The sequence below is a fragment of the Halichoeres trimaculatus genome, unplaced genomic scaffold (genome assembly GCF_033239565.1).
Source record: "Halichoeres trimaculatus isolate MK-OKI-2021-1 unplaced genomic scaffold, fHalTri1.1 fHalTri1_scaffold_12, whole genome shotgun sequence".
NCBI lineage: Eukaryota > Metazoa > Chordata > Actinopteri > Labriformes > Labridae > Halichoeres > Halichoeres trimaculatus.
This window is the reverse complement of record NW_027437190.1, coordinates 35,704,188-35,720,452: the sequence shown is the minus strand read 5'-3', so window position 1 is coordinate 35,720,452 and position 16,265 is coordinate 35,704,188. Positions and strand designations below refer to the sequence as shown.

Sequence of the window (16,265 nt, the reverse complement as noted above, 5' to 3'; positions counted from 1 at the left end):
GTCCACTGCACATCGCAAACACTCACACACACACTCACACACACACAGTTTAGGCTGGTAAATGACCTCCAGTAATTCCCCAGAGCCTGACGAGTAAACACAGTTCTGGTTCAACTCCTCCAGCTGTGACTTTGCCGGGCCGACCACCAGCAGGAGTTTTATTTAAACAAACAGTTTTTCCAGTGAAACAGTGACATGTTGTATAGTTTTGGACAGATCCCGCCTGCTCTTTGTCTTTGTCGGGCTCCTGAGAAGAGAAACTCTGCCTCGTTGAGGTGTTACTGCAGAATAATCGTTGTTTGTTGGCTGACCATAAAAAAGAGCGTTTCTCCTCAGCTGATGTGCGAGTCGCCATCAAAGGCTGGAGGTTTTGCGTTAAATAAATAACCGTGAAGTACTTCTAACTGCAGTTTTTGTGCTCTTCTTCTGTGGTGTTCACACCAGATAAAGCACCGTAGCAGGCAAAAAATCCTGATGTCTGCTTGCTTTCTACATCCCATAAAACACGGCTTATAAACGAAGCATTGAGAACGAAAACAGGGAGTTGAAAATTCTCTTTAATGTGATAAAATCCATATTTAGAAAACAGCACATGATGGAAAAAGCAGTCAAAGGTCTTTTTTACACAGATGTAGTTTCTGTGACGTCGGTTGTTTGTTTACAAAGCGCAGGTTTGAGGTCGAGTAGGTTATAGAGTTTGCTAAAAACTAGCATGTCCTTTTTTCCAGGTTTAAAATCTCCAAAATATCAAGTTACAAAAAACAACAACTCAGAAATACCTTTTTGAATGGGTGTGAATGTGGTTGCAAGTGCTTCTGCAGCCAGCCTCAAGTGGCCACTGGAGGAACTGCAGTTTTCAGGGCTTCAGCAGCAGCTCCATATTTTGAGAGCAGAGGTTGCTGCTCAGTTTTAACTCATCTTCATTTGTAAATAATTATCTGTTCATAGTAGAGTACTTATTCTTTTTTACTTCTATTTTTGACATTTTCAGACACATATCTGTACTTATTACTCCCTACATTTTGAAAATAGTCTCGTTACTCCTGTTTTATTTCGGCTTGTTTTCATCCCAGCCTGTCATCAAAAAAAAAAAAAAAAAAAATTCAGCACAAACACACACAAGAAAATAAAAAGCTTTCCAGTTAAACATTTATTTCACCGTAGCCAGGTAAACCCGCTGCGCATCTCGACAGTCAACATGAAGAAGACCCAGTGCTGCCCTCTAGTGGCACAAAACAGGAAACAGCACCTACTAAGTACGGTAGCTCTTATGGAAAAACATTGTAACTATTCAGAAAATTATCCACAGTAATATTAACTTATTAATGCTTTGATACTGTGTGGAAAATAAACTTCATTTGAATTACCTACAGGGGCCTGGTGCTGCCATATAATCAGAGGGGAAACTCTCTGGGTGTTGTGATAGCGTCTAAATAAAGTAATCAATCGTTTTGGCTAGCTTTGATCAGTTTGAAGTGATCTAGCCCGTGTTTGGTAAGACCCTATTGGTCAACACAAGCTGATCCAAATGTTTCAATATTAAAATTTTAACAAAACTTTATAGTTATTATGATGTTTAGAGTTTTCATTTTTTCCTTTATTTGGTGAAGGAGCAGTTTAGGCCTCTGTGGTGCAGCCTAAGCTTTGGTCCTTAACGGCATTTGTTCTCCTTACATAGAGATGGGTACCTAATTAGGTACTTTTATAGGTAGCGACCGAATTCTGCCAAAAGTACCGGGTACCGATTCACGTAAAATCAAATGGTTCCTTGTTTAGGTTCCTAAATGCATCTTTGTGACTGTGAGGAAGTGGAAGAGTAGGAGATTTTCCATGCTGGACATGAACACAGCATTACAGGGTTCTATATCGAAGAATAACTATGTTAAACTGAAACAAAACTAGATTTTATCATCAAACAAATTGATTTTTTTTTTACCACATAAAAATTGGTACCCTTGAGTACCAATACTGATTGCCAGGTACTGGGCGTAGGTACCAAATCGTTTCAAATGTGAAAGGTACCCATCCCTAAACATGACTTTTACTTTTATACTTTAGTTTTGAAACCAGTACTTTTACACTTTAACTCAAGTAAAAACTAAAGTTGAAGCTTAAACTTTTACAAGATCAATTTCTGGACATTTTTTGTTCTTTTGGCCTTTGAAGAGTCAGAGACCAGGATTTGTTTGTTTTTTTTCCTCTTGCTCAAACATTTGAAGAGTTACGGTAATGAGAATAGCTTATAGTAATTACTGCGTGTGATTAGAAGCCGTTGACCGTGGATTTCTATGCAGTAATGTAACACCTCGATATCGCAGTAAAACTCTTCTTTTCTTCTTTAAGGAGCAGTTTGTATTTTCTCTGGAGCCCAAATGGTTGAGGAGTTACGGTGATTTAAAGAGCACTTGAAGAATGGGAGTTTTAAAAGAGTTTTAAAGAGTTAAACATTTGCAGCCAAGCAGCGTTTGCATTAAGCTACAATCCATTAAAGGCCAATAATCACCTCCAGGGTGTTTTTCAGAGCCATTACAGTAACAAAAACTAACATGATAGATTTATCCTGAAGATTTTTGTTGATAAATTTGAAAAAAAAAAAAAAGGTGTTTTTACTCTAATGGCGTGTGCTGTCTTCTACTTTCAGTCACAAGATTCATCCTCCCAAAAGATAAATCCAAACATACTTTATCTTTCATCTAATTGGCCTAAATATTGATGATCGTCTTCGCTGTATACACCGTAATATATGAACTACAAGGGTTTAAACATAGATCCCTGTGGGACACCTCAGCTAATGAAAAAGTTGTTTTTAAATGTGTCACACTAACAAACTTTAAACTCCTCCAAACTTTCACACTTTTCTTTAAACTTCAATAATTTATAAAATATTGACGCAAACCTTCGCCACAACGTGAGCCGACACGCCAGCCTCCTCTTCCCTTCGCTCGCTGCCTCCATCTTCCATTTCTCTCCGCTTGCTCTTTCTTTCGGAGCCCGCGCTCTTCTTCTTCTTCTTCTTTCCATGTTTACCTCCTTTCTTTTCCATGTTCCTGCTCCGGAGGGAAGTAACTTTTTGTTCTTGTCGATCTTGAAAAAGGAATTGGTCCGGAAACTTCCCTGGGGACAAAAGCCAGTTGTACCGTCTCCCTACCACTGCACTCAACAGGTGAATCCTCCTCACCCTCGTCTTCCTCTGCCTTCTTTTACTCTTTTCCTTCCTCTGGCGTTTCAGTCGTGAGAAAAGGAAATCTCATACAGACGTGTTTTAAACTTTTCTTTGGGACGTTTCCTCTCTTCTGGTTTCCAGCGGGCTTAGTTAGAGGATTGAAACCTTTCCTCCCCTCTTCATCCATCTCTGTCCTTCATGTGTTTTCAACCTCTTTCTTTCCTTCCATCATCAGTCTGTCTCCTTTATCCTCTGAGTAGCTCACACTTTTTACACATTGTCAGATTTCTGGTGAGTTTTTAAAAAGCCCACTCCAGCCAAACTGATCAGAGGGATCGTTATTTCAGTCTGAGCTGAGCCATAAACCACTAAACCCTGTTTGTGTCTCCCCCTCAGGACCAACTCCGACTCGGCCCTCCACACCAGTGTCATGAACCCTCCCGCAGGAGACCCGTTCACCACCGGGGGACCCACCCTCACCCCCCAGAGCAGCAGGCGCTCCGGTGAGGCAGACAAACACAGGACGAAAACAAAACTGACTGAGAATACTCAAACGTGTCTTTACTTTTAGTGTAAGAAGAGTTTTCAGCAGAGTCTGAACACAAACCATGAAACTGAGACTCAACAGAAAGAGATGAAAGGTCGCTTCACCAGAGACGCTTTAAAGGAAAGACGTGACAGCAGATTGAACATGACGCCAGATGTTTCGACAGACGTTTCAAAATGCAAAAGGAAGAAATGAAATCAGAGTGAGCAGTTTATTGGAAACAAGAGTGAAACTGAAACAGTCTGTTCATCAGCTGATCCACAGACAAAAACAAACTGAAAACTCAATCACTTCAAAAGTTTGTTCAGCATGCTCGATGTTTCCAGGAGGCTGTGTGAGCGTTGAATAGAATAGAAAATAATTAGTTATATAAGAATATACAAGAATATATAAGAATAGCATGATGCTACTCTGCCCTCTGGTATTCCCTCTGTTGCTGGGTTAGCACAGCTAGCTCGTCCATCTTATTGGAGATAGATCTTACGTTCCCAATAACGATGGATGGAAGGACAGGTCCATGTCGTCACTTCTTAGCTCACACCTGAGAACCAGCACGTCGTCTCACCTCCTTCTCCTCACTTTGTGGGAAACATCTGGCCTAGCACCAGTTAGCATTTACATGCTACAGGCTGCTAACAGCTGAGTTCACATGTAAACAATGCAGCCATGGTTACATGTAGGATCTCCAGACAAACACAGGAGAAAAAGTATTAAAAATATCACTGAGACACAAAAAGTTTGGTGTCCATGACCAACAAATGAGCCATTCCAAATACAAAAATGATGAAAAAGAGACGAAAAAATTACAAGACAAGGAAGAGAGAGCTGCTGTAACACCTTTCACCTTTCAGTTTCCCATGTTTGCTGCTCTCTGAAAAAGTCCAAACAGGTGAGTCTTGTGTCGTGATGGACAGCCAATCAGATCCTCTGGCTCAGCTCTGGTGAGATAGTTTTGGGTCTCCCTCTGGACACGTTTTAGAGCAGATTTAGGTTTTTAAAGACTGAGCTCTGAAACTTGAGGTCAGCTGATGAACAGAATATTTACCTTTACTCATTTTCAGTAAATTTCTCAATCAATTTTTGCGTCTCACTCCCACTCAAAACATTAAAATTCAAATTCAATTTTGCCCAAGTTTAGTTTAAAAACCAGTCACTCAAAGTGAAGGTTGCTGTGAAATCCTGGAGGTTATTGTCTCTTTTTTTATGGGGTGCTGTTCATTGTTAAACGGACTTTTCTGGCCTGACCGAACAGCTCACTCACTTCCTCAGGATGAAGATCTCAGTCTAAACAGGTTTTCCTCTGTCTGCCAACAACTCAGGATGTCCTCAATAAAAACTGGATATAAAATATAAAACCAGCTCAGGACTCACACCTGATGAACGCTTTCACTTTGAGCTGTTTCATAAATGTTTAAGGTTTTATCCCTGTCTTCATATCAGACTTTACTTTGGCAGAGGTTTGTTTCCTCTTCCTGATGAAATGTCTAACACGACGTATCCTCTGTGTGTGTGTGATCCTGCAGGTCAGAGCGATGGAGAGGGCAGAAGAAGTGAGTCACACACACACACACACACACACACACACACACACACTCTTTCAACGTGAATATTTCACTCTTGCCAAACCATCAGTCATGAAGCCACATCCCCTTTTTTTGACACCAGACAACTTCTCATTTGGACAAAAACCTCCTTTAGCAGCTGAAACCACGTCCACGTCCCGTCTCTTAACATGAGGAGGCTGTGGCTGGCCAGCAGGGGGAGCTCTAACAGCATTTGCTTCACTTTGAAACAATCACAATTCAGGGTTTTCACATGAAGTCAGCAGGGTTCGTGTTGCCATCTTTTCATGGCTCTGAACAAAACGTCAACAAACGCTATGTACGGGAAATCAGGCGACCTAGAAGTAAAAAAATGAGACTTTGAGATGAGAGTCGTAAAATTAAGACCATAAATTAGTTAACTTAAAGTTATCAAGACAAATATTAAATTATTTCACTCTACATTTGGTCTGTACGTACTTTCAAAGGGGAAGATGATTGGGGATGGGAATCAAAAACCGGTTCCTGTTGAGAATCGATGAGAAATGTTTCAATCCATTGATATCGTTAGCGTTTGTGCTTAACGATTCTCTTATCAATTCTTTGCACTATGCCAGAGCTGCAGGACCTTATGTGACTAGTCTGCTTCAGCTATCTTAGCTTAGCAGTTAGCTAACATTTCCCAAGAAAACCCTGTTGAAGGATTTCTAGCTTGAGATTTTACTGACGAACTGAACACTCAAAGAAATCTACATCACTCTCTCACGTGAGATTCCTAATCAGTACATTCAAAATTAATAAAATAGCGCTAGCTTGATGCTAATGTATACAGGAAATTGCATTGATACGCTAGCGGTTAGCATACATGGGTATAACTTTGGCTTCAGAGCAGAATTTCAACTTTCATCACAGGAACATATCACAGTTACTCTTTTTACACTGAACACTGAAAACTCCAAATGTTAAAATACTTTCAGGAAAATGAGAGAAAAGTTAGGCTCATGGTTAGCTTCATAACTACAGCAAGGTTACAAACAACTAAGAATATTGCTATAATCCCTTTAAGACACTAGATGGCCTACTTGAGTCAATAACATATTACAAAACTGTCCATCAACATCACATGACGTCATGTGCAATTTTTACTTATTTCTTTATATTTACGCCGGGAGATATTCAGATCCAGTGACCAATTACAGATTTATTTACTTGAAAAAGAAGGAATTGATAAGGGAATCGATAAAAAATGAATCGATAAGCAGAATCAATAAAGGCATTGATATCGATAAAATCTTATCAATGCCCATTGCTAAAGATGAGGAAAGAAGGAAGCTTTCGGGCTCCTAATTTTCGCCTTCAGGTGGCGATGATGAGCATTATCCATCTCTGAAACGTGTATCTTGATGTGTCTGACGCCACATGACTGCAGCGTACTCTCACCTGTCTGTAATTAAGGCCCAAAAATGGCTCTTAGAAAATAAAAAATCAACTGGGGAGCCACTGAGAGTTTCTGTTTACCGTGAATCTACCGTCGTCAGCTATTGATGTTTTCACACCACAGCAGCAACATCTTTCTCAGAGTTTGTTTCAGTCTGACTCAAATACTTTTTATTTTGCTTGAAGAAAAGTGAAAGGAGAACTTCTTCACTTGATTTTTTAGCGTAATTTTGTCCTCATAGATTTGGACTTGTCTTAATCTACTGTGTAACCTCCGTGTCTCTAACTTTGGACCAAACTGTGTTAACACACAACAGGAGCTCCTCGCAGCCTGTGTCACCAAATTTGAATCACACAAGAAACGTAGTTTCTCATCCTCTTCTGAGGGGATTTACAAACTGAAACAACCGCCGTGTCTGTGACTCACGCTGGAGCTTGTGAGAGGCCTGAAGGAGTCAGAGATATTTCTGATTAAGGAGCAGCCGAACCTTTATTTATTGTTTCCTCCTTTATTTCCCTGTCACTGCAAACAGCCACACTTTTAATCATTGAGTAATAATTACAGCCTGACTGATCACTGTCATATTTATCATTCAGATAAAAATCTGAATCAGGTTATTTCCACCAGTTGTAGATTAAATTAGTTCACGGAGAAGATCTATGTTTGCTCCCTCTGGGTCTCCACATAAGCCCCGCCCACGAGATGATCTGATTGGCTCATTGTTACAAAACTCTGTGACATAATTGCTCTGCACATGTAACTGTAAATTAACTTCAAAGTGTCACAATGTTTAAATAAAGTTTACTTCAGAGTCCAGATTAGTCTGAGCACCTGGATTTCATGCTCATGCTTTTTGTCCCTCAGTGTTTCCGTACCCTGTCCCCCCCATAGAGGAGAACGTGTTGGATGAGGGCAAACTTCTCAAACCCTGGGACACAAAGAAGGTAAAAAATGCACATTTTATTCTTTTCCTCGGAAAAATATTATTATTATTATTTTTAAAAATCAATTTTAATACTAATTTCATTTTTTAATCAAAGTTCATACAATATAAAAATTACTATTATTATTATTATTATTATTATTATTATTATTATTATTATTGTTATTATTTTTTATTATTGTTGTTAGTATTATTATTTTTTTCTCATTATTATTTTCTTATTATTGGTATTGTTATTATTTTTTATTATTGTTGTTAGTATTATTATTTTTTTATTATTATTATCATCACTATTATTTTATTATCATTAGTAGGATTATTGTAATTATTTTATTATTATTAATAATTTATAATAATAATAATGATTATTATTATTATTATTATTATCACTATTATTTTATTATCATTATTTATTTATTTATTATTATCAATATCATTACTATTATTATTTTAATTGTTATTTTTCTTATTATTGTTGTTAGTATTATTATCATTATTATTATTACTATTCCTATTATTTTTGTTATTGTTATATATTTTTGAGCAATTCTCTTCCTGATATCAGCGTTTTTTTGTATCTTGATCAGTTTCCAGACAAATTCAAAGTTTTCTACAACTTATGAATAAGTTTGAAAATGTGTCAATGAATACAACGAAAAAATGCCCCTAAATAAAAACCTTAACGGAAACATTTCGCCAGCTTAAGTGTTTTAAAATCTCTCTTTTTCTCTCCAGTTGCCTCTGCTGACGTCTCGACCCAAGTCCTGTGAAGTCCCTGGTATCAAGTAAGTCAGAAACCAACCTGGACCAGGAACCTTTTAGAGTTCCTCACCTTTATCTAAAAAGCGCAGGCTGACATAAGGGATCAGAGGATGAACTCTGAGCTGGGTGCAGCTCTCAGAGGACGTCCCCAGAAACTGGCCTCTGGCAGAGAAATCCCTGTGACGCCTTAAATTATTTGTTGGGGTTTGAAAAGCTTGAGTTTGACCTCAGGTGATGGTGAAAAAGAAAAGTCCCTACTCCAGTGGTCGTCTCTCTGGGACGTTTCTGCCCTAAAGCAAAGATTTGACACAGTTTGTTTTAGAGAGCCACAGGTTTTCTGAACTTCCTGGACCCAAATGTTTATCAGGTGTTGATTCAGAAAAACTCTGTTTGTCTCCTTCTCTCCTGTCAGCATCTTTACGTCTCCGGAGCAGCCGTCCACGCCAGCTCACGGCGTCCCCTCAGCCCTCAACACGGGCGGCTCGCTGCCCGACCTCTCCAGTCTCCACTTCCCCTCCCCTCTGCCCACGCCGCTCGACCAGGACGAGCCCGGCTACCCAGGATCCTCCTCTCTGAGCGGGGGCAGCAGCACGGGGAACCTGGCCTCCACCCTCACCCAGCTGGGCATCAACACCGGCAACGCGCAGGGAGGCAACGGCAACTTCCACCACACGCAAGGTGAGCCGACCACTGCGCCGTTTAACCTATAGACTAAATTTACCCAGAATTCTTTGGGTTCACGTTTCATCCTGTGAATATTTCTGACATTAAAGGCACAGTTCGGCCTTTTTTCAGGGGTTTCAGTCACAGTCTCAGATTTCTCACCTGAATCTCAGTCTTTTCTCATTTTCTTTGAGAATTCTGATTAAAAACACTGAAATTTGACTTAAAACTCCAAATTCTGACGTTTTCTAAGAGCACACTCAAGATTTTCACTTATTTTCAGAGTTTTTCCATTCTTATAAATCATAAATCATTTCTTTGATTGTATCTTTGCTTCACTTTTTGACACCCTGCTCGGTGGCCTCAGTAATCTTCCACAGCATCATCAGCGTCAGTCAAACAAAACACAGAAAGCAAAACGAGAAGTAAAACGAGCAAAAACAAGTGTGTCTGGGTTGAATCCTCGTCCTCTCTCTGTCTGATGTTTGACTTCTGTTTTTTTGTGTCCGTCTGGTTCATCCCTTTTTCTGGCGAGCTGCTTTCTGTTTTGGTGAAGTCGTTTGAGGATTCGTGCTCTCTGAGGATCTGTTGGTTTCCAGGGTAACAGGAGTCTGTCAGTCCTCTGGTGTTTTCCCTGTTTCATTTGGATCTTGTTGTGTGACGTTTTCTGTTCCTTGAAATATCGAGGAATCAGTCGATTCTGGAGAATTCTGCGTTAAATTTGTGCATTTTTCTGCTGAAGAGTTCCTGTATTTGCAGAAATCAGGAAGTTGTTTTGCAGGGTTGCCCATCGTTCCTCATTCCCGAGTGGATGGCATCTGATAAGAGCGATAAAATCTCAAAAACAACTTATTTATACCAGGCGCATGTCTCTGCTTCATCATGGTCGTTATGGAGGTCATGGACCGAACACGAGCCCTCCCCTGCGCGGCGCGGCGCAGACTTGGCTGTTTGTTTCCCTCAGACACGCAGCTCTGTCGAGGAACTCTTCAGGAACCAGAGTCTGGATCTTCTATAATCGGCTCCTGAGGCGTCCTGAGGCGGGACCACCCCCCCCCCCAGCTCTGCTGCTGTTAACCTGTCTGCTACAGCTTCAGCTCAGTGACTCATGGGAAGGTTAGCCCAGGAAGCGTGTGGGTGACATGAAACAGAGGGGGATGTACGGCAGGGCAGAGCTCTGAAGTTAGCTCTTTAAGAAAAGGGAGTTTTTCTGTCAGTCGGAAAAAAAGTCGATCCATATCGTTTGTGAGGTGACTTCAGCGACCACAGACAGGAAGCTGCTGTGGGCGCAGCCCCTGAACCTTTATCATGCCATCTGAACCAGGACAGAGGAAGTGTCACCTGGAACCACACGGGGAAGGCCGAGACCGAAAAACCACAAGCTGCTGAGTTTTTCTCCTGAATGTGGAAGAGGTTTGGTTTTCAGAGGAGTTGGAGAAAGTGGTTTTTAACTTTCACTGTCTGTGAGAGCAGCTGAGAACTGTAACACATCGTCCCAGACGTGTTGAGTGTAGCTCGGTCATGGAGCAGTGAACGTTTCAATGTGTGTCACAAAAAACACACAAGAAACACAAACACACACCCTCAGACACGGTCTCAGACCTCTGTCTCTGAAACACATGTTTCAGCCTCGATCCTAAGAGCTTCAGCTACTGTCTCTTTAAGAAACCCTGCCCACCTTCAAAACAGGTGTTCCGGAACCCAGCTCTCAAGACAGCAGCACTATGGAACCAAGCATTCTAGAACCCAACATTCAGAGCTGAGCATTCCAGAGCCCAACACTCTTTACCGGCACTTCAGAATCCCACTCTCAAGAACCCAGCCTTCTAGAACCCTGAGCATTAACACTAAGCATTCCAGAACCCAACATACTGGAGCCCAGCAGTCCAGAAAACAGCACTATAGAACCCAGCTTTCATAGCGCATTATTCCAGAAGCAACACTCTGAAACCCAATATTCCAGATCCAAGCCTTCCAGAATGCAGCACTCCAGAACCCAGGGTTCCAGAAGCCAGAGCTTTGATGCTTCTTAAAGAAACAGTGGCTGAATTATTTGGACAAGGGAGGCTTTTTAAAGACAGCAGGCTGAGAAAAGTTAGAGACATGAGATGTTTATCGTGTAAAGAAGCTGTCAGGGTGACGATTAGAAGGCTGAAAAATCAGGTTTTCAGGCAGCTCCTCTTAAAAAACAGACATGGCTCTGTAGTGGAAGTCACCACATGGACCCAAAATCTATTTTAAGAGTCTCATATTTACAAGAGCTTTAATAGTTTTAATACACATCCTTATTTGTGGGTATTTCAGAACGTCTTCCACTTTTTCCTTCAGTTTCGCTCTCAGGTATGTGGTCGTACCTGTTCGCAGTGACAAATCCACCGTTTGAAGTGTTTCTGATGACTGATAACAGATATGATCAACACTGACTGCATACCAGGACTGAGTCCTCTTTGAGTTCTGCACATTCATCCTGTTTGTAGTCCTGGACCAGGTCAGAGGGTAGACCTGAGACTCAGATCGTGGTTGAACCTGAGCCTCTGAGTGTAGGAGACGACAGAGGAAGGAGGGAGAGGTGAGGTAAGGTAAGGGGGGTGGAGACTGTGAATGCATCAAGGTGCGTTCAGGGTCTGAAGAACGCCTGAAGATCAAGATGTTAAAACGTGATTTTCTTTAAACATCTGATGATTTATCAGAGACTAGTTTCAGTTTTCAGCTCCGTGCTCCGCTCTCTGAGACTCTCTGAGGCTCTCTGAGGCTCTCTGAGGCTCTCTGAGGCTCTCTGAGGGTACGCCGTGTTCAGTCTCCTCTGTTTTGTCTCCTCAGGTCTCATGGCGTCTCTACAGGGCACGCTCAGTAACCCCTCCCTGCAGTCCTCGCTAAGCAACCCCAACATCCAGTCCTCTCTGAGCAGCCACTCCTTCTCCAACTCCTTAAGCTCCGCCTCCCTGCACTCGTCTCTCAGCAACCCCTCTCTGCAGTCCTCCCTAAGCTCCTCCCCCTCCCTGCCGTCCTCTCTCAGCAGCCAATCGCTGCACTCCTCCCTCAGTAACTCCTCCCTGCAGTCGGCGTCCAGCAGCAACCCCAGCTACAGCAGCGGCGTGGGCGGGTCCGGCTCCTGCTCCTCCAACTACTCGCCGCTGCTGAGCGGGCAGGGCCAGCCGTCGCTCAGCACGTCGCCTCGCAGGAGGGCGCAGCTCTCCCCGCTCATCCTGCCCATGGGAGGGGAGGCGAGGAGGCATCACTCCAAACAGTTCTCCCCCACCATCTCCCCCACCCTGTCCTCCATCACACAGGTAACAGCAGACGCACCTTACTCCAACTTCAGTTTCATATCAGCATGTCGTGTTTTTTCCTTTTTGGTTGTTGGCTTTCTTGTTTTTGTTTTCATCCACTCTGCTCAGTATCAGCTGTTTTTAATCCAAATGACAGAAGCTGGCTGCGCTTCGATAAGAGAAAACTGATGATACTTTACTGCAGACAATCACCCAAACAGCCTGAAAACCCTAAACAAAGTTTGTGGGTTTTTGGTGAAAAGTGTTTCATCAGATTAAATATGAGACAAATTCACCTGGAAAGTCCGGACAATATTTTATTTCAAGAGATTAAGAGACAAAAGTGGCGCCTGAATTGCTTATGAAGAGTAAAATAATCAGTCAGTGAGGTAAGAAAAATGTAGTTGTGTAGTTTCTTGTGTTTCCATTTTATTCTTATTTCATTATTGGAGTGATTTCCTTCATGTCCTCAGTCTGTTCAGGCCGTGAAACCAGCAGAAAAAAAAAATCTTCTTTCAGTTTCGCTGCTTTTTTTCCATTAGCAACACTTGCTCTCTTCACTTTCTCTATGACACGACTGCCACACCCCGAAAACTGAAGTCTGAGCAAGAATTTGTCTCATTTTTAGGGAAGACTCAAAAGGCACAACATTCACCTTACGTGTCAATAAAAATGTTTTATTAAGAGACAAAAATGACGCCTGAGTTGCTTAAAAAATTTGTGACTAAGGTCCAAACATTAACTCGTCAGGTTTCTTGAAGGAAGAGAAATGGATTTATACCAGCAATCAAATATGTACTTTTTTTCACCTCATTGGCAAATTAGTTTAAACCCATTAGAGCAACACAGCTCCCACAACCCTGACCATAGTCCTAACCCCAATCCCAAACTAGTGCTGCAGGATTTGGGGAGAAGGTGAGATTAGCGATTAGGTGGACAATATTGCGATTGCGATTGTGCTTGCGATTTAATAAAAAAAGTTGTGTCATGATGAGTCTACAGACTTGCTTGATTATCATGGAGAAAAATCTGAATTGCATGTGCTGACATTGCGATTGCGATAATCGTGCAGCCCTATCCCCAACCCCATCCCCAACCCCCATCCCCAATCCAAAACCCAAATCTAACCCTAACCCCAGCCCCAAATCTAACTTAATCCCCAACCTCCATCTCAAACTTAACCCCTAACTCCAAATCCAACCTCCATCTCAATCCTGACCCTAACCTAACAGTAACTCCTCAATATTTGGGCCGGTGAGAAACTTCAAACTACTCCGAAAAAAAGAAATAACAAGCCTCACAGTGATACACGGGGTAATTTAATACTGGATATGAATCCACCAAGTCCTTTTTCAGTTCTTACTTCCTCCTCACACACAGGAAGGCCAAAAATTGCCAGAAATTGAAAGTTTAGATTATCCTGAAATAATGGCAGAAGCACTGATCGCATGATTTCTGACTCTGATCAGGTCCAAACTACAAAAATCAAGGTGATGTGTCTGAAACTTCAGTGATTCAGGGTTGAGCATTTCAAGTGTCTCATTTTTGTCTCAGAGTCTCAACTCAGAGTCTCTGCTGCTCTCTGTCCCGCAGGGCGTCCCCCTGGACACCAGCAAACTGCCCCTGGACCAGAGGCTCCCCCCGTACCCGCTCAGCCAGTCCCACCAGCACCAGCCGGGCTCCCACCAGCCTCTGCCCGGTCTGCAGGGCTCCCAGCCCGGCCAGCAGCCCTCCCAGCTGGGCCAGCACCACCAACAGCAGCTGCACCGCTTCCAGCAGCAGCAGCAGCAGCAGCAGAGGCCCAACGCCCCGCCGCAGCAGCAGTCGCAGGCCATGCAGCAGCTCCACCTGCAGAACCTGCGAAACCAGCACATGCAGCAGCACTTTGTAACGGTACGCCAGCGTGCACGCTCGACGCTAACTCCAGATTTATCCATGTCTCTGCACACTCAACACGCTAACCTGTGCTCCCACGCAGCAGCAGAGGCCGATGGGGCAGCAGCTGAACACGGCAAACGCACAGCTGATAAAGAACGAGCGGGCCATGGACCAGTGCGTGCAGAGCCTGTCGTCCTCCCCGTGTCACGTCAAACAGGAAGCTGAGCAGCAGCTGGAGCAGCAGCGGCCCGGCGGCCTCCCTCAGCTCCAGCAGATCAGCCACAACCTGGCCACAGACCTCTACAACGTGAGTAAGGAGAGGGCTGCTCGCCGCTGCGCTCAGCACAAACAGAGCCCTGCTGGGGCCCCCTGCTGGCTGCAGACGGTACTACACGCATGTTATAAAAGAGCGCAGAAACGTCACACCGAGGATTTTCCTGCTTCTGGATGTTTCCATTTAGCTTTTTAATTTGGTCCTTGGTTTAAAAGCTTGATCATCATCTGTTTGTGATGAACTAGAAAAGAAAAGAGACTCTAAACTTAAAAAAAATCAAACAAATTGTTCGTTAAAACTTCCTCAAAGTGAAGTTTCCTTTCTTTCCTTTGTTTTGATTTGCTCTAAATTTGCTTTCAATTTTGCTTTTGCTAGTTTGAGCGTTTAACAACAAATGAGTCAAATGAAAAAGATCAGGCAGGGAACCAACCTGGAGCTCTGATTCTCTGAACTGAAAAGCGTGACCACAAAACCGTGAGAGGAACTGATCCTACTTCGTACTTCATAATATTTACAGTTTTTCACATGTTATCTTTTTGTTAGTCGTAATTTTATTACTTTTTTTTATTATTATCATATTCTTTCATTTTAGAATTTTGATTAGCTCTTAACAGAAGCGTATTGCTTTCACTTGATGAAAAAAAAACAACTCGGGTTTTTCAGAGTAATTTATTCTTCAGTTTGTTTTTTGTTGTAGTTAATTTTGTTTTTCTGATTCATATTTTTTATTGTTTTTTTTTTTTGTCATAATTATTTCTGTTTTTCTGAGTAATTTTTTTCCTGAAGTATCAAACTACTTTGAAATCCCGTGAGAACCTCCAACCTGCAGACGACTCCCGTGGATGTGTGGTGGCTCCTGTGTCCCGCACAGATCAGAGATCCTGTTCAGCACATATATGCTTTATCGTTAACTTTCTACCGGCTTTCCAATGTAGAAGCAATGCATTTTTTAATGCCACATCTTCGTCTATTCCTTAAGTATTACACTGAACAATAGGCTTATATAAAATATAAGGATAAAGTCGAAAACATAACAAGCGTATCAAACCCTGTGTGTGGCTAATACCTTACCTTTATTGACCCGGTACGGACCGGTACAAAGTTAAGGATAAGGCATATATGAGCTGAACAGGATCTCTGATCCGTGCGGGACACAGGAGCCACCACACATCCACGGGAGTCGTCTGCAGGTTGGAGGTTCTCACGGGGTTTTCGGAGTAGCTCGATACTTCAGGAAAAAATTACTCCTAAAAACAGGAAAAAAGTAATCTGAAAACAGAAAAAAAATTACTCATAAAAACATAGATAATTATAACAAAAAACAAACCAATAAAAAAATATTTATCAGAAAAACAAAATTAATTACCACCAAAAAAATTACCGAAGAATAAATTACTCTGAAAGACCTGAGTTGTTTTTTTTTTTCAAGTGAATGCAGTACGCTTCCGTCGCTCTTAAAGTGAAACAAACTTTTCAAGAAAATTCTAGAGGTAAAAAATAAAAAAAGGGGTGGCAGCTTTTTTGTTGACTTTGTCTCCAGTGGGTTTAAAGAGGTCAGTAGATCAGTTTTCATCAAGGACAAAAACTAGAATATTAAACATCATATGCTAACAGCTAATTTTGCTAATTTTGGCCTGAAATCGGCTCATGTGGACAGACTGGATGGTAGATTCAGAGAGGGGCAGAGTTCCGTCCTTGATCCCAGGGTTCTAGAACTCCTGCTGATGCTCTCCATGCTGACGCCTGATTGGTCGATGCCTCTCGGAACACTTCTCAGATTACACACA

At 42.1% G+C, this 16,265-nt stretch overlaps 1 protein-coding gene across 4 annotated transcripts in view; it reads left to right on the top strand.

Annotated features, from left to right (window-relative positions):
- LOC141800665 (CREB-regulated transcription coactivator 2) overlaps positions 1–16,265 on the top strand; it is a 48,420-nt gene that overhangs the window by 23,786 nt on the left and 8,369 nt on the right. Inside the window, exons 5-13 of one of the 4 annotated variants that reach the window (XM_074683356.1) lie at positions 3,095–3,163; positions 3,560–3,666; positions 5,234–5,260; positions 7,554–7,633; positions 8,368–8,417; positions 8,807–9,072; positions 11,878–12,347; positions 13,920–14,219; positions 14,311–14,511. In XM_074683356.1, coding sequence (XP_074539457.1) covers positions 3,095–3,163; positions 3,560–3,666; positions 5,234–5,260; positions 7,554–7,633; positions 8,368–8,417; positions 8,807–9,072; positions 11,878–12,347; positions 13,920–14,219; positions 14,311–14,511 — 1,570 coding nt within the window. Of the gene's footprint in view, positions 1–3,094; positions 3,164–3,559; positions 3,667–5,233; positions 5,261–7,553; positions 7,634–8,367; positions 8,418–8,806; positions 9,073–11,877; positions 12,348–13,919; positions 14,220–14,304; positions 14,512–16,265 lie in introns of all 4 variants that reach the window. The other 3 variants (XM_074683355.1, XM_074683354.1, XM_074683357.1) reach the window with 3 other exon arrangements.